The following is a 17,432-nucleotide window of genomic DNA, read 5'->3' as shown; positions in this document are numbered from 1 at the left end:
GCACTAATATATCTGCACTAATGTACATTCTCAAATATTGAAGTGACTGTTATTTTTGTATATATTGATTGTTGAGTTTTTATTTAGGTCAATGTGTGCACATGTAAACATTTTTCTTTGACTGTGTATATACATACATATTTGCACACATATTTTTACATTTGATATGCTATATACATTGTTTTTATATTCGGGATTGTGGGAAACGGTATTTCGATCTCTCTGTCTGTACACACAAACTGTTAGATTGACATTAAAGTTGACTTTGAGACTGTATGCTCTCTGTATGACTGACTGAACTTTCTTGCAAGAAATAAAATACGACAAAGACAGCTGAATGGTTTGATTCTCTATCCACATTTGATAAATACATACCCACCACAGTTTAGAAGTCAATTGTGATGTCCATAACACAAACAAACGCCCAGTGACAGCAAAACAAGGATACATATGTATATGAATGATGTACCACATGATACTTGACAGAGGTGTGTTTAGTGCTGTCACCCTAAAAAAATGTATGCTTATATAAACAGAGTGTCAAACACCTGTCAATTAAGATCCATGAGAAAACTGAACAAACAATAAAACAAGACAAACCTCATAGCTGCAAAATGTCATCGGAAAAGAAAACACAAGCTTGGTGAATATCTCTGTGGCAGAATCATAAATAAAAAGCTGCAAAAAGAGTTAATGGAGAGGAAAATCAAAACTGTATTTATCGCTGACTTCACGCCAGCATCAGAACATCCAATCCACTTTATTTCTATAGCACATTTTAAAAACAGAGGGTTTGCCAAAGTGCTTCACAAAGTACATAACATTATAACAAATATAATATTACAAGAATAGATAAAAGGCACACATAAGAATACATACAAGGCCCTAAAAGGCTATGGACAGATGATAAAAGCATACAAATAGGTAGAGCATACTGTAGCTCAGACTGACTCGAAAGCGAGGGAAAAGAGGTGGGTCTTTAGGCGGGACTTAAAAGTTTGAAATGTGGGTGACAATTTGACATGTGGGGGCAGGTCGTTCCAGAGCCTGGGGGCTACCTCTGAGAAGGCTCGGGGTGTTTCTCAATGTTGAGGAAAGCTGCTCCAGAGCCAATATTTCAAGGATACTACGTCATCGAGTCCCGCCGAAGGACTGTTCCAATGTCCAGGATACTTGGAATTCTACCGAGGCCGGCGTCCTTCTTTGGTGGAAATCGCGCTCCATTTAAGGCAGGCCACGCATATGACGCGCACCTGTTAGCCTGTTCCACCATTCTTCGTTTTCCGAGGCTAGGAAGGATTCTTGCCTCGCTTCTGAAGGACCTGACTCGGAGGGACATGTCCTACCAAGGACGCGTCCTCGACATTGAGAAACACCCTATAGCCGCGTTCACACCGCAGTACTTTTCCCACTTTAGTTCCGATATAGTTCCGAAATGTCGCGTTCACACCAAAAAGAGCCGGAACTAAAATGAGTTCATCAGAACCTTTTTTACCCCCTTTTCCATCCCTGCTAGAGAGCAGGTACTTTCGTGGGAGAAAAAGGTTCCTATATCTGATTGGCTGGGCGGTTTGCAAACCACGCAACGTAAAACTCCCAAAAAGATTTGTGAAGCCGCCATTTTATTATCCTCGCATGAAGCTTATGGGAGTCCCAGCAGCTTCTACTGAAGCCAGTCCCTAACTCCAGGGACTTCCGGCTGGGGACTTTGGGTGGCAGTATACGCCGTGAAGTTGTTTGCGGCCTGCCAGTAAACCCAAAGCAGAAGAAGAAGTGAGGCTTCATTTGCCTAATCCTCCCTCAGGGACTTATTCCGGTGTGAACGCGATCTGTACTTAGTTCATGAGAACTAAAGAGTTCTCATTGTTCTCGTTCACCTTTGTGGGAAAAGTACTGCGGTGTGAATGCGCCTAATGTCTCCCCTGGTCTTTTTTCTTAGTTTTAGGGACTACCAGCCGCAGCTGATCAGCCGACCCAACATGAATCTATAACCTCAGGCTGAGTTTGTGTGTTATTGTTTTACACGTTTCTACCATTTAAGGCTAATCTCTTATCTTTTCCCCCGTCGTCGTGGCTTCCAATGTAAATGTCCCCTCTATTGGACGACTTAAAGGGGACCTATCGTACGTCTTTTATACATGAATATGTGTCCCCGGTGTTTCAGGGAACTCACCAAGTGTAGAAAATAAAAGCAATCTGAATGTAATGGAAGCACTATACATTTAACGACACAATTAAACAAAAACCAAAACAAGTGTCTTACAAAAAAGAGATTTCTTTTATTGATGCAAAAAAAAACTCCATTCAATGACACAACAGTGTAGCAGTTCATCTGAACGTCGATGCTTTTAAAAGCCGCGGAAAACAATCCTGCCCCTAAAACCTGGAAGTTTCCAACAGTGCCATCTTTATAATATCCTAAGGGGAATGAAGCATGCACTTATCAGTGTGGATTATTATGTAACTGGATATCAGCAAAGGACAACTAATATGATATAGAGAACTCATAACAACAGGGCTTTCTAGGTAAAACTAGAAAGAACTTCTAAAGAATCCATTTTCCAAAACAAAACCTGCTTTGGCACGCGTACAGTAGAAATGGAGAAGGGAAAGATACAGTAAATGGTCCTTTTAGAAGTCATGCGCATTTTAAAAAAAAAAGCTTTTAAAGAGGCTTTCTTAAACGTCGCACATCGTGTGAAACTGTCTCCACGATGCGCTCACTTCAACAGAGTCACAGGCACTCATGCTTTTATATAATGTTATTGCCATGGTTATTCAAAGATAGAGGATCATCTGGTGTTCAGTGTGATTACAGACATGGTCAATAGTGCTTGGAAACAATGATCCCACTTAAAATGATACGATTCAGTCTATAAGCTTAGTTTATTGGGTGGTGGGCGTCATTTAAATATATATCAGGTCTGGTTTGGTTGGACTTAGTTTTTAGAAGACATGAGAGGAAGGGGTTTCTTCCCTTTCTCAACCTGTGCGCAGGATGATGTGGACTCCAGATTCAGTGAAAACGGGACCGCTCATGTCTCCCACTTTCAGAGCAAAGGAGGCGTCTTCAAAAGGCTTCTGCATCTGACCTAAAACATAAACACAATTTATATTTAAAGGTCCCCTATTATACTGTTTTTCATCAATATATTACAGGTCTCAGATATAGACTAAACATGTCTCTGAAGTGTTTGGCTGAAATACCAAACAGATCATTGCAGCATCCCATAATCCCCTCTGTTTCAGCCCTGTTTCCAAAGTGCTGATTCCCTGTCTGTTACTTTAGATCAGGGGTTTCAAACTCAAATACACAGTGGGCCAAAATAAATAATTGGGTACTAGTCGAGGGCTGGACTGGTTCAATGTTTATTGCAAAACTTATTGAAATGAACTTATTGCACATATTAAACCTGGAACTAACAAAGCTTAAATGATTGCCTATAAAAACAACATTAAACATTAAATAATCAGTTGCATTCATTTCTTATGGCTCTATCTGCAGCTTTTCCAGAGTCATTTCTTATGATTACATTTTTCCACAGGCCAACAACAGCTTCAAAAAAACTATTTCCCTCAAAGAACAAACCAGCATGCCCTGTTGTCTCAAGAAACAAAGTGCAGAAGGAAACATCCATTGAAACTCAGTGTGCTTGCTCTGGTGCTAGCTCAAGCCATATACTTGGCATCTCATCTCGGGTGCAAGTTCATCAATGTTTGGGCTCAGGCTCAGGTGTGCGTGCGATATACCGGCGGGCCAGATCTAATAGTAATTAAAAATTATCCTGCGGGCCGGAATTAAATCCACCAAGGGCCTGATTTGGCCCCCGGGCCGTGAGTTTGACACATGTGGTTTAGATGAAAATAAGGAGCTACTCCCCACGCCCCTCTGAGAGATATTTGGTTAAAAATAACACAGAGATGCTCTAGGAGGAGATTCAGGTGATAAGGGGGGGGGGGGGGGGGGTTTACCTTTTATAATTTTTTACAAGACATACAACAATTTAATTCAGTGTTTTCTTTGTTAAAGTTTATGAGGTTGACAGTGGGTGTGTCACATGGGCAATGCCAGTAGTTGGCACCACACTGCGGAGATATAAGAGCAACGAAGCCAGAAATAACAATTTAAAACAAGACAACATGACCGAACATTGCCAAAAACAGCAATGAAACTGTTATGATCTTTATCGCCCAAACTACAAACAATATGAATAACCAACCACTTGTGTGCAACATCACAACTATCCAGTCTGTGGCATATTTGATCATACTTGAGATGCAAATCATTAAAAAACAGGACAAAAATATATGATTTCATTTAAAAATAAGAGGGCTAAATACTTCAAGACATCTCTCAAACGTGAGTGTCGGAGCCACAAAGTAATTTAACCTGAATTTATTATTTGTTTAGCACTTCTGGCAATTGTCACAGGGGTGTGGTTTGTTTGATATTTAGGTCGGCTGTTGCATGGCGAGGTATGGAAAGAGAAGAAGAAGAAAGAGGGTGAGTTTGCGCTGATGTTTTGGTCCTCGTCTGTTTCATTTTCTTCATTGAACATCCCTAACCTTCCACTTCAGTATGGACTTTCATTTTGTAAACACATCACTTCAAAGAGCCAAGTTCAGCCTCTTGGTGACTCAATTTGATGTGAATTGAGTCACCACAGTGAGGAAATTAACACTTTCTTTGGGAGACTATTTTCAGCTGCGTATTGATACACAATCTCTGTGGTGTAGCTGCAAATGACCATCCACCAGGGAGCCATACACACATTTCATCTGTTGCATATATTTTCTCCTGTTTAAACTAACAAAAGGGATATTTGGCAGCCTGTGATGCATATGTGGAATTCTTTGCTTGATTAATGAAACATCAACTCTGGTTTATTGAAGTGTTTCGTGCGGATGTACCTCTGCCGAATAATCCCAGGTCTCCTCCCTTCTTGGCTGAGCTGCAGTCGCTGAACTTGGAAGCGAGGGCCTCAAACTTCTCGTCTCCAGACTTGATGCCTTCTATGTACTCTGCACCGAACAGAGAAATAAAGAGCAAATTAAACACCTAAATAACACATGATCACATCCTCCCCCCCCCCCCCCCTCCTGACACTTTACTCACGCTGAATGGTATCCAGCGCCTCATCTTTGGTCCGTGTGATGTTCTCTTCCCTCCATGAAGATGGCCGACGTGACTGACTGTGCTTCACCAGGATGTGAGCGCAGCGCGCCTGAGGAGGAAATCAATAAAGGATCCGTTAGAGCAGCGGTTCCCAACCGGTTTCAACGCATGGCCTACTTAAAGAGCAACTTGCAGGTTTTTTTTTATACTACATTTATGCTTAACCTTGCCTGAAAATTACAATTAAAAATGTTAATGCAGGATTTTATATGTTTTACAAGACATAAGGGCAGGAATTCAGAGGAAAAGGAGCCGTTTTGAGTTCTGCTACTAAAAACTGCTTTTTTTTTAAACGTTATACGTCAAACGCATCATATTACGTCACATGGGGGAGCAACTTTCTCGGACTCGTTCTCTGCCCAATCCGCGGTAGTAGTTTGTAGTTGGTTTGAGCGGTTGTGATTTAGTGAGCTGGTATTTTTTCGGTAATTTTACATTGCATTTCACCATTTGTAATCATGGTGAGCTTGTGTTAGTGCAGGTTGCACAAACTCCAGCCTGTCAGGGTATCAAGTCCACAGTTTCCCTCACGGGAAAAGGACCGGAGCTAGCGTTCGTTCCCCGGTACACGGCACCGTAAGACATAGTGTGGAGTTGCATTAGGTAACGCTGTGGTGGCTGTACTGCTCCAGCCGTCTCCTTTGTGTTTGTTTTTTCCCCCTGTCTGTGTTGTTTGTGTGTGCGTGGTGGCTGTCACTCCTGGCTCCCGGCTCAACCTCCACTCACCTGCTGCAATCAGCTGTGCAAACTCCCCGACTACACACCTGCTTTCCATCAAGGCATTTACAACGGCATATCAACGGAGGCTCCACAACCTTTCTCCGCCAGATCGTCAAGTATCAGCCGTATCTCGCGTCACTCCTCCGGTACACAGCACCGTAGTGTGGAGTTGCATTAGGTAACGCGAGATACGGCTGATACTTGCGCATTAGTTTCTGTTATGGATCAGTATCAACAGTCCTGCCAGTAACGTTACTATATTATCAATGCTACTTTAGTTATAGCCTGATATATGCAGTGATGCAAACACAGGTATGGTGAAAAAAGAGAGAACTATTCGAAGCAGAAAAAAAACAGCGTAATATACCATCTGACAATGACAGATTTTTCTTTTGGGATATTTTACAAATCACTCCCCTTTCAAACTCTATTCTTGTTATTTTTAACAACTTTTTTTTGTTACTGTCATATAGTATTTTATACCTGTTAATAATTGAGTCTCTAATGTCTCATTAATAACTATAATGATCATATCAAGGTGTGCCTTAACCTCACTGAGCTGAGGTTATTTGAGCCTCTCAGGAGAGAGCTCTCTTCCACCTGGTTGTAGAAAAGCTCTTTAAATTTGGAAGCATAGCTAGCTAACCATATGCTAATAACAACAGATCGCCACTGTGCTTACAACTAAAGACACAGCCTCGCAAACACTGCGCCATGTGTACGGCTCCTTATGGGTACTGCAATATTTGAAGAGTTGGAGCGGCGTTCCGGTGCTCTCCATTACTCCTTTCAGACGAGACATAACCACGTGAAGACCTACAGTATGGTGAAGACACGTTACGCTTGTGTTGTGTTCAATGAACCTGTCCTTGGCGATCTAGATTTCTTCTTCTTTTTTGAAGTGAGAAGTTGTCCGTCCGTCAGTCGGACTGACGGACCCCCCCCAAAACAAAAACTCTTCGGTTCTCCACGAATTACACAAGTCACCCAAATCAGCGTTAAAAAAGCGGGAGGCGCCGAAAAGCGACTAATTTGCATCACTGTATATGATAGCTAACTTTACAATGTTGTGATGTGACTGACGTTAGCTAACATTCTGTAGCTAACGCCGGTCACTCACCAAGAAAGCTGCTCTGTCCTCCACTGGTTCTCCTCACACCACCGCTCCATTTCTCTCCGATGGCCGTTATTTCTTCTAATCCTTGGCTGCTCCTGGTCTCTTGGACGCCTAGTAGGCTCATAATTATAAATCATATGTATTCGAATATATATTTTCAACCTCTTCTGTGTCAAAACTAGCATTGTGATCCATGTTTATTCATACGTTAGACCGGCCGCTCTCCCCCATGTTACGTCACACGTGGGAGGTCACGTGGGGAGGCTTTTTTATGCGGAAGTGAAAATGTCTTACTAAAACGACGCCAGAAGTCACTTTAGTGTATATTTCTGTATATTTTTTGGAAAATCTAGTGTATTCATCTTTTTCCTACACATTTATTCACTGGTGTCTCTAACCTGCAAGTTGCTCTTTAAGAATCTAAAAAAAAGGCACGCCCCACATTCAACCATAAACAATACGGAGGCTAAATAAAGTTCTCAAGAGTACTTTTTATTTTAATTAGAAAAGGAGCTGGCCATCAGTAACAAACAGACATTTTTATTACACGGTTTAGTTCAATACTCGATTCTGATTGGTCAATTGGTCAATTCAGAACATGTGACACGTTGTTAATCCAGTAGAACAGACCTCTGTCAAGGACTGTAATGACCGTTGCTAAGGAGGATCAAGAAAGAGAAAGGAAAAAATCTTAATGATGTTTCCACACAAATCATAATGTTAAGCAAATTATTTGGCGGCCCACTTGCAATGCGTTCCACTAGGGGGCCGCGGCAGGTTGGGAACTGCTGTGTTAGAGCCATTTTTCCTTTCATCATTATGGTTTGAATGTTTGGCTTAATAATATAAGGATTTAGAGTAAACTCTTAACTATTTATCTTTGACAGTCACACTACGGTTTAAAATATGTTAATTTAAGTCTCACTTATTTGTTGTCAAATGTGTCAGGTATGACGTGCATGTCTTTATGCCTATATATGGCATGACAATGGTTCCCAGCTGAGTGTGTGATTAGACGGAAGCGGTATAGTCTTTTAACCGTGATCTTTTTGTTCTATTTTGATATGGAGAGCTGTTAGTTACTTTGTAGCGAGGAAGTTTGTCTTCACGTTTGTATGCCGCCTTGATCAAAGATTAAATCTGATGTGATTCAACGCAACAACGATCTCCACAAAGTTTGTTTGGAAACAAAGAGAGGTCGTAAGTTAACCCACAAGCCTGATAGAGAAGTGGTTATTACATTTAGAAACTGATTAAAACACCACGACAGGATCAGTGACCAAATCAAGAAAAATGTCTTGTCAAGTCAGTATCACTTTTTAAAAACACATGCATTAATAATTGTAACCAGTGTTAGATCAGATGATATCCTTGTTGTAAAGAGAGACTAGACGCATTAGTTTGAAAATACCTTATTTACAAAAAAATATAGTAATGAAAACATCAGTGAAATGTAATTTATGCCTGGGTTAAGATTAATGAGCTTGTAGCCGGTAATACATAAATTAAATCATGTTTAATTTCTATTTTCACTTCTGCCTATTGATGGCCTAATGATGGTACATTTAAACAGACAATATAAAACAAAAGGAATTCAATTATGTAAGGCAAAAGTACTCTAATAAGTAATTAAGCCATGTTACCCGGCACTGGTTGTAACTAATGGCTTTATCATTGTTTAAAATAAAAGTGTTAAATGTGTATTTTAGATTCAAGCCAATTGGAAAGTGATATATGTATTTATATGAACATGCACTTAATGGAAAGAGAGTAAATTATTAATAAATGGTAGGGATGTAACGATATACCGAATATCGCGGTATCGCGGTAAATAAATTTCCCAATACCGTCGTGAGACTGAAAAAATCTACCGCGATTTTTAAAAAATAATAATTTAAAAAAAAAATATTTTGTTTTTTAAACACTTTTTTTTTTTTAAACCTTTATTTAACCAGGTGGTCCCATTGAGATCATCGATCTCTTTTTCAAGAGAGACCTGTCCAACATGGCAGCAAGTATGTTACAACATGAAAATAAAACAACAGATAACACAAAAGGACATCGTATTTACAGGGCTACATGTACACACCTAGAGACATTGACAAGTACCAACCATATAGTTATATCTCGCCATGTCAATAAGCCTGGCGTTAGACTTTTTCGCTGTCCGTCATTTTGACAGACAGGATCGTAAAATATCCGTCATAATCCCTTATTACCCGTCGGGTCTGAACAGTTCACGATAGAGCATGCTCGTGAACTGTCAACGGGGGGGGGGCCGGTGTTATGCCGTGTGTGCATGCACCTCGCGGGACGCGCACAGCGTGAAGCAAAACCTCCCAGACATGTATTGATCTGTACGGCAAAGTACGGTTTGGGAACTATATCATTTCCTTTTGGAGGGCATGCATAACACGGCATAACACCAGAGCCTCGCTGCGGGGAAACGTTGGCGCTGTTCCGAGTTTGTTCTAATCTGTCAAAATGACAGACTGCTTTCAGATTTTTCCGTCATTGTTAAATAAAATATTCGGTTAACGCGACCACTGGTGTCCCAGCAACATCAGTACCAAGCGAGAGAGTTGTTTCCAGAGCAGGGGATATTGTAAATGCCCAAACATCCCAGCTTATAAATACCTGGAAATGTGGACATTCTCATATTCCTAAAAACCTGTCTGATGATGCTGAGTGAGTGACTAGTGAGTTTGAGTTGAGTTACTTGAAAAACTAAAGTGAAACTTGATTTATTTTATTGCAGGGTCTGATTATTAAATGTCCTTGTTTATTTGTGAGATGCAGTGGCATAAAGAAAATGCTTACTTTGTTGGGTAGTACCAGTAGGTACAAAAACACTGGTTTTCTTGTTCCAGTCTGTTACTGTCACTTTGTTTTTGACACTTTAAAATACTGCTATCCTACAAAAAGGCTGTAAAAATCAGATTTATTATGTAATAAAGAAATATTTTCCGAATAAAAAAATGATTTATTGAAAAAAAAAAAATTATGATTTTTTTTTCTTCCATTTATTATTCAATATCGCGATAAATACCGTACCGTGGACTTTTTATCGCGATATTATCGTACCGTGAGTTTTTGGTATCGTTACATCCCTAATAAATGGTCTTTCTTACTTGGGTTGTAAACACTAGGATGTCATAAAGACTTTTTCCAAGACAATGACTTAATCATGTCAGGAGTTGTAAGTGTTTATAAGTTGTTAACCTCTTGAATGTCATTGAAATGCCAGGTGTACAATCTGATGCTTTTTCTTTACACCAGCGGTCGGCAACCTTTTTGATATGAAGTGCCATTTAAAAAAAAAAATGTTATCAGCGTGCCAACGATCGTGAATTATCAAGGGGGGGGGGGGTTGACGCTCGTGAACTATCAGCAGGAGGGCGGGGGGAGCCTCGCTGCGGGGAAGCAGTGTGTGGACCTGTCAGCGCAACTTACATGATGTCGAATTTAACATACACTTTTAAATAATTGGTTTAAACGGCATAATAATAAGGACGATCGTCCGTTCTGTGATTCTCCAGAACACACATGTTATGATATTAGGGTCATGCAGAGTGAGATGAGATCGCTGTCCCTTTAAGAGAGAGAGAAAGAGGGGTGTGGGTTGTGCATGTGTGTTTCTGGATGGTAGAGCGACAGTGAGGGAACGTGTGTTTGTTTCTGGAAGTGAAACGAGGCAGCAGAAAAACAGAGGTCTGTGATGTATTTTGTGAAACAGAAGAACAGCTAAATAAATGCAACGGCCTCCTAAGAAGAGCTCGCCTCTCTCCAGTCATTTAAGCTAAAGTGGGTTATTGAACCTGAAGCTTGTTGCTTCTGCCCTCCTCGACTACGGTCTGGGAGCCGACAGGAAAGTTCAACACACAGATGGCCCTTTGTAGCATATTATTTCGATGAGAGATGAGCAGATCGCCACTGGGCTTTCAACTAAATACAGAGCCACGCAAAAACTGCGGCATTTGTACAGCTCCTTATGGGTAGGCCTACTGCAATTAGTGAAGTGCTTTACCTCCGTGGTGAAACGATCAGCACTGCACCACGGAGGAAAGCGGCAGAAAGTCACCTGGAGATAAAGAGAACGGGGCTGCGTTGCATGCATGGCAGGTAACGGGGAGACGCGCTCTGGCGGCGGTCTCGTTCAGGATCCGAAAATACAATTTAAATATTTTGCACACTTATTCCTAGTGTGCCACTGGTTACGGTGCCGCGTGCCAATGCTGGCACGCGTGCCAGGGGTTGCCGACCCCTGCTTTACACTGATAGAAAACCGCAGCATGAAATCCACAGTGTTGTTGTTCTGTAGCTCTGCAGCCTTAAAAATGTGTGCTTTCATTCATGCAAACCAGCAGATGTCATTGTTCTTGCCGAGATAAATGCATCAACGCTTTACAGTTAAAAATCCCAAAGCTTCATAAAGCCTTGTTCACCCGTCATTCATCTTAAAGAGGCCCGATTCATATTTTGGGGGTTTTCCCTTTCCTGTCGTGTGCTATATGTGTTGGTACATGTTAATCCGGGGTGTCCAAACTACGGCCCGCGGACAATTTTGAATCAGCCCTCAGCAATTTAAAAACAGTATAATGGAATATGGCACACAAATGAAACTTGTGCTTGTCTTATATTGTACTTCTTAAATAAAAATATATCACACAGTAGTATTCATGTGTTAGTGAGACCACTTTTCAAATAAATTCAGTCAATTAAAGTTGGAAACATTTTCTAACATATTATTATTTACATAACAAGCTTGAAATACACCCTTCCTATTTCTCCTTATTATAATCAATCTGAGGCTTCTGTTTTAAGGCATGAGCTGATAACACTCACAAGCATCATTTACCTACATTTGATTGATTTTACTAACTTATAACTGAACTTATGAAGTAACATACCTCTAGTGAGCGGCCCAGCCCTTTGTATATTTTTCTGTATGTGGTAGGGCTGCTCAATTAATTGTATTTTAATTGCGATTATGGCTTGCAACGATTACATCGAAATAAAACGATTATTTTTTTATTATTACTTTTTTTTGTTGGTTTTTCAGTTGAGTTATACTTACAGTTCAGGGTAATCAACTGTTAAAAACATACTGTTCACATTTTTTTCTCCAATAAATGGATGTTTTCAAAGTCAATGAATAATCACATTTAATAATCGCAATTACAATTATTGACCCAAATAATCGAGATTATGATTTTTGCCATAATCAAGCAGCCCTAGTATGTGGCCCTCGGTGAAAAAAGTGTGGACACCCCTGGTGTAAATGGTCTGCAAAGGCTAAAATCCCTGTGTTCCCTCCAGAGGGAGTTTCTCTCCCACATACTCCCCCCCTGCCTGAAACGCCCCCCATTGGACTCCTTTGTTTACTACTGTAACATAGTGACATCACTATGTAACATTCAGGCTTCTATTGGATTGTGGTATAACACATTGTACGTCATAGGCTAAGGGGCGGGACTTCTCTAAGCGGTTAAACCAATGACAACAGCGCCGGCCCGCCAACCAATCAGAGCAGACTGGGCTCTGGTTTCAGACAGAGGGTGAAAAGAGGTGCTGCAGCACAGGCAGTATGAGAAAAGTAAAGAGCTTTTTGAACATTAAAGCCTTTAAACAAGTCACAGTAGAGGCAAAACATACAAATATGAACCTGAAAATGAGCCCCTTTTCAACATTAGATCACTTAACTTGGTGTAACAGTTAGTAGATTTGAAAGTGACCCATAGTAACAGCGTATTGTTATTATAATTATAAATACATAGCAGAATATACACATAATAACCTTATCTGGATCTCCATAGCTGTCTCCTGTTGGACGTTCCCACTGACTGGCATTGGTGATGTGGTTGAAGTAATACACCTTGCCTGGAGGAAAGAGAGAGTCATTAAAGCTGCATTCAGTGAGTCCTTTTAACAAACACACCACAACATTATGGCGAACAATGTAACATTAACTGATTATTTTCATTTTTAACAATGACAAAAATCTGTAAATATATCTTATAATCAAATCATAACTTATGTAAAGTTTTGTTTAGCTGAATATTTGAGCTTCCCTTGTATCCCAAGGAAAATGCAGAGGTACCCCCTGGGGTCCAAGTACCAGTTCAACAGTTTATAATGTAGTATGGGGTATGACGAATAGTAACTTAATGTGTAGTAGTGTAATAAAATAGTAGTTTCAAGATGTAAAGATCATATTTTCATTTCCTTCATCTTAATTAAAGTATTGCGATAAAAAATAGTGCAAGTGATGCAATGGTGCAAGTAAAATGAAGGATTAAGTGATCTACTTAACGTAAGATGGAAAGACATCATTTTTTTATTTAAATTGTATATAGGGAAATAAATACTGTATACTGCAAGGTTAATACATTTTGTTTATATGTGATGTAAACAGATGAGTACATGCTTTTGCTTAAGGTTTTGAAAGCAGAACTTTAACTTGTATTAGAGTAGTTTGACAGTGAAGAATCAAGTTTCTAAATACGTATCCATCACTGCTGTCCTGCAGCTGATAAAGTCAAATATGAATGGTGGAGAAGTAAACTATCAAATATTAATTTTTTTATGGAATAAGACTCGAGTGCGCTTTTGTTAACCTCCTATCATAAATTATTTAAAACCCTGCGGTCTGAGGCTGGTGCAGCCTTGCAGGTGAGGAATGACGTCATGCGGGGCCCTGCATCAGTCAGGTTTGAATGGATCATGAAGCACACCCACCAAATAATACCAAAGCACCACATTTAAGAAAACACACATACAGCACCAAACTACCGTTCCCTACTTAAAGCATATCCCCATTAGAGATAATCTTCTATCTTCTTCGTTTAAATAGCAAAACACGATGCTAGGGATGTTAGCTTCTAAGCTAAGTTTACTACACATTGCATGTAGCTTAACTAGCATATTTAACTTCTAAAGGGTTCGGGTTTTATTACCTGAACTGCGGCTCATTCTTTTCTCCCATCCAGCTGGCATATTCTCCTCGTCTGACATTTTTATTATTTTGCTGTAGCACCGTTTTCAAATGTAATTTCAATGAAGCTAGCGTGTGTGACAGGCTGGGCTGCAGCTAGACAAACAGTTTACGGTACGAGTTGTTTTCAGAATAAGCTCCGCCTTTGACGTGTTTTTCACTTTGCTCATTGGCTCCCTTGGGCTGTCAATCATCAACATGCCCATTTGATTGGTCGATACTCGATAGTTTGATACGCAAACTGTATCTGCTTTACGGTAAAGTGTGCGATCCAGAGTATTCTGTCGAAAAGGGAATATATTTTTATTCTGCTGTGAATTTGCAGGTAGGAATCTTACATTTAAGACGCCTTTCTTTGAGATGTATCACAATCCTCTTTATTTCTGGGACAGGAAGTTGCTTTACGTGTGGTGTTTGCGACAATACGCACAATGGAGTGTATATTTCTTGTGTCGTGATCTTAGGCTAGCTAATGTTAGCTTTTTTTAAACAAAACATCCATAAATTGATTTTAAATACCTGTGTTATCATATCTCATACTCTTTGAATGAACGACATTTGCTTCAGCTTCTAACTACCCTATATGTACCACTAATATTGCTTTAAGGTTTGTATGGAAAAGTATGAAGCGACTCTCACATGTGATGCTAACTGTGTCTCTTGTTATTCAGCTTCCAGAAGTTGAAGATGATTGAGGTGGTTTGCAACGATCGCCTGGGCAAAAAAGTCCGGGTTAAATGCAAGTATCCTTTTCTGAGACTGTGGACATGATCCTGAATAATGCGTCCTGAGTGAAAAAGTGTAATACATGGGCCCACGTACAGCTAACGTGGAGTTAGCTTGAGTTTTGAATGGGTTTCAAGTTAGTTATGTCAAGTGTGGAACTGTTGTTGAGTGAAAAAATAACATGCATTAAAGAAATATGTATTGTAGACCGATACAAGTGAATTAATGAATGTAAATGTGTTTGCAAAGAGAAATAATAAATAAATACTGTGTACAGAGATGTGGACAGGTAGTTGAACAGTAAGTACACTTATATAAAGATATTTTTCATTTCTACAAAGCTTTATTTTCTTTATGAACTGAAGACAGAGCAACAGAAGCTTTAAAATGTTTAATTTAAAAGTTATCTTCAAGTATAAATTATTTTGCATATATATTATTTTTTTGAACAATTGATCAGCACATTTTTGTTTGCAATATGTTCACCTCAAACGTGTACAGTAATGTTTCCCACTTTTTATACGTTATTGTTCATTAACATTGGATCTTTTTTTGCTCTTATGTATTGCTAAAGGCTCTTTCAACCGACCTTAATACATCTAATAATATTTGTTACATAGAGCAACAAAGTGCATGGTTCTGAATTTCTTGTATACACCACCTGTTTGCTTCTTCCTTGACCACCATTTCTCAGCTCTGAAGATACGATTGGAGATCTGAAGAAGCTCATTGCCGCCCAGACAGGAACACGATTTGACAAAATTGTTTTAAAGAAATGGTAAGTTTGTTGTCTGTAATACTGATTCCCTGATTATAACATAAACGTGTAAATGTATTTTCTGCTACCAGCTAAATGTTCCTCCTCTGTTCCCACAGGTATACCATATTCAAAGACCACGTAACCCTGGGAGACTGTATCCTTAAACACGCTCTGCAGCTGCTCTCTTACTGCCACTTTTTTACAGAGGTCCATTTACAACTCAAATAGAAGTAAATCAATTGTGTAATACTGGATTTTAATATAGTGGATTTAAATATCCAGCAGTATAGAGTGGAGGAAATAAGTATTTGATCCCCTGCAGATTTTGTAAGTTTGCCCACTTACAAATAAATTAACAGTCTATCATTTGAATGGTACGTTTATATAAACAGTGAGAGTAAGAATATAAAAAAAAATATTGACATTATATAAAATATAAATGTATTTGCATTTAACTGTGGGAAATCAGTATTTGATCCCCTTGCAAAACATGGTCCAAAAACAGATTTTTTTTTACTAACACTGTTTCTTTTCACAATTAATACTAGAACCAATGTAGTTGCAGTAATATGTATCTGTCTGTGACATTATAAAACTTGCAGGTTTTATTTACAGTCTATAATAAACGCCTCTGCATTATTAAGTAATTGTTGGCGGAAATGACATTATTGTATGTCAATTTGTATCAAACTCAATAGACAGTGGAACTATTTTACCTTATATGTTGTACTTAACCACGACCTCTGCAGATGAAATCCACGATGGGATGAACCTGGAGCTGTACTACCAGTAGAGGACCTCGAGTCAATAACACACACACACACACACACACACACACACACACACACACACACACACACACACACACACACACACACACACACACACACACACAGAAATGGGATCAGTCGCAGGAGACAACCATGATCAGACAACACAACTGAAAGAGGAGCCGGATCTTGAGAGCAGAAAACACACACCATTTTAGATTATGATTTTTGCCCATAAATTGACCGAAAGTCATGTTGTTGTTCCACAGTTTTTGTTTTGATATTTTTGAATAAAAGGATGTTTATACCTATTCACAAGACTGTTCATTGGCATCCATTAGTTGTTGTTTTTTTTCAAGCAAGAAGAAACTGGAACACCTGTTGTACGTTTAACAATCTGAAAGCTAATTACTTAAAGGTGGGGAAGGTAATTCACTTCAGAAACACTTTTTGTTATATCCATGGAATGCTCTTAACATCCCGATAGTCATCTGTTGAAGCCGTAGCGCTGTAAAAAGCACGACTAATCATTTGAGCCGGCCTGGCTAAAATAACTGGATGGCCTACCTGCCTGTCAGCCTACCATCTCGTGCACAAACTTATCTCGTGCCCTCATTGGTCATGTGCGCGTTCGTGTGTGTTGAAGGAGGGGCTCTGTGAGGAAGTCTGAAGGAAGGGGCAGATTTTTTCCAGTTGTGTATTTTCAAATTCTAGTTTTTCAAAAATGTTCCATTGTTTACTTCCTGGGTACTGTGATGTGTGAATACCCAGAGCAGAGGCCACACCCTCTGCCAGCATTTCACTAAAACAAAGCTTCACAAGCCTTTCAGCGATTCATGCCGGATATGTACAGCGTAGGGCAGGGCACTGAAGAACGATGCTGTTCCTACTTTGTTTGGACCAGCGGGAGATTCGGGTACACAACCTGTAAGTATTCATTGTTGTTTGTGTATTTGTGATGTTTAAAAAAAACAAGGTATCAACCATGACTGTTTAAATGGGTTAATGTTTTTCGGGTTGCTAAGTTGGGATCACGGAGAAATGCTCTCAGCAGACCCATTCTCACAGCGTTGTAAACCAAAAAGGTTTACAACGCTTACTTACTCAATATCAAGCCACACTTATTGTTTTTACTTCGGCTGTGAGTGTTTGTGTGTGCTCAGGATGAG

At 39.6% G+C, this 17,432-nt stretch overlaps 2 protein-coding genes across 2 annotated transcripts; one reads left to right on the top strand and one right to left on the bottom strand.

The window, feature by feature from the left end:
• Window positions 1-2,259: 2,259 nt before the first annotated feature.
• On the bottom strand, window positions 2,260-14,131 carry pin1 (peptidylprolyl cis/trans isomerase, NIMA-interacting 1). The gene is made up of 5 exons (XM_079656304.1): window positions 13,970-14,131; window positions 12,811-12,893; window positions 5,117-5,225; window positions 4,912-5,022; window positions 2,260-3,092 (listed from the first exon to the last, which is right to left on the bottom strand). The coding sequence occupies exons 1-5, from the start codon at window positions 14,025-14,027 to the stop codon at window positions 2,983-2,985; spliced, it is 471 nt and encodes a 156-aa protein (XP_079512430.1). The 5' UTR covers window positions 14,028-14,131; the 3' UTR covers window positions 2,260-2,982.
• An 81-nt stretch (window positions 14,132-14,212) lies between these two features.
• On the top strand, window positions 14,213-16,574 carry ubl5 (ubiquitin like 5). Its single transcript, XM_079656318.1, has 5 exons — window positions 14,213-14,332; window positions 14,679-14,750; window positions 15,428-15,511; window positions 15,610-15,647; window positions 16,243-16,574. The coding sequence occupies exons 2-5, from the start codon at window positions 14,695-14,697 to the stop codon at window positions 16,284-16,286; spliced, it is 222 nt and encodes a 73-aa protein (XP_079512444.1). The 5' UTR covers window positions 14,213-14,332; window positions 14,679-14,694; the 3' UTR covers window positions 16,287-16,574.
• The last annotated feature ends 858 nt before the right edge of the window (window positions 16,575-17,432 follow it).

Source organism: Notothenia rossii (assembly GCF_949606895.1).
Source record: "Notothenia rossii genome assembly, chromosome: 1".
NCBI classification, from domain to species: Eukaryota; Metazoa; Chordata; class Actinopteri; order Perciformes; family Nototheniidae; genus Notothenia; species Notothenia rossii.
The sequence above is the reverse complement of the archived record's forward strand: the minus strand, read 5'-3'. Positions and strand labels throughout refer to the sequence as shown.

Coding starts and splice junctions, on each gene's coding strand:
- ubl5 (XM_079656318.1), top strand. CDS start 14,695: ATGATTGAGGTGGTTTGCAACGATCGCCTGGGCAAAAAAGTCCGGGTT. Junction 15,512..15,609: donor AAAATTGTTTTAAAGAAATG/GTAAGTTTGTTG, acceptor CTGTTCCCACAG/GTATACCATATTCAAAGACC. Junction 15,648..16,242: donor CCACGTAACCCTGGGAGACT/GTATCCTTAAAC, acceptor CGACCTCTGCAG/ATGAAATCCACGATGGGATG.
- pin1 (XM_079656304.1), bottom strand. CDS start 14,027: ATGTCAGACGAGGAGAATATGCCAGCTGGATGGGAGAAAAGAATGAGC. Junction 12,894..13,969: donor AAGAATGAGCCGCAGTTCAG/GTAATAAAACCC, acceptor TCTTTCCTCCAG/GCAAGGTGTATTACTTCAAC. Junction 5,023..5,116: donor GGCGCTGGATACCATTCAGC/GTGAGTAAAGTG, acceptor TGTTCGGTGCAG/AGTACATAGAAGGCATCAAG.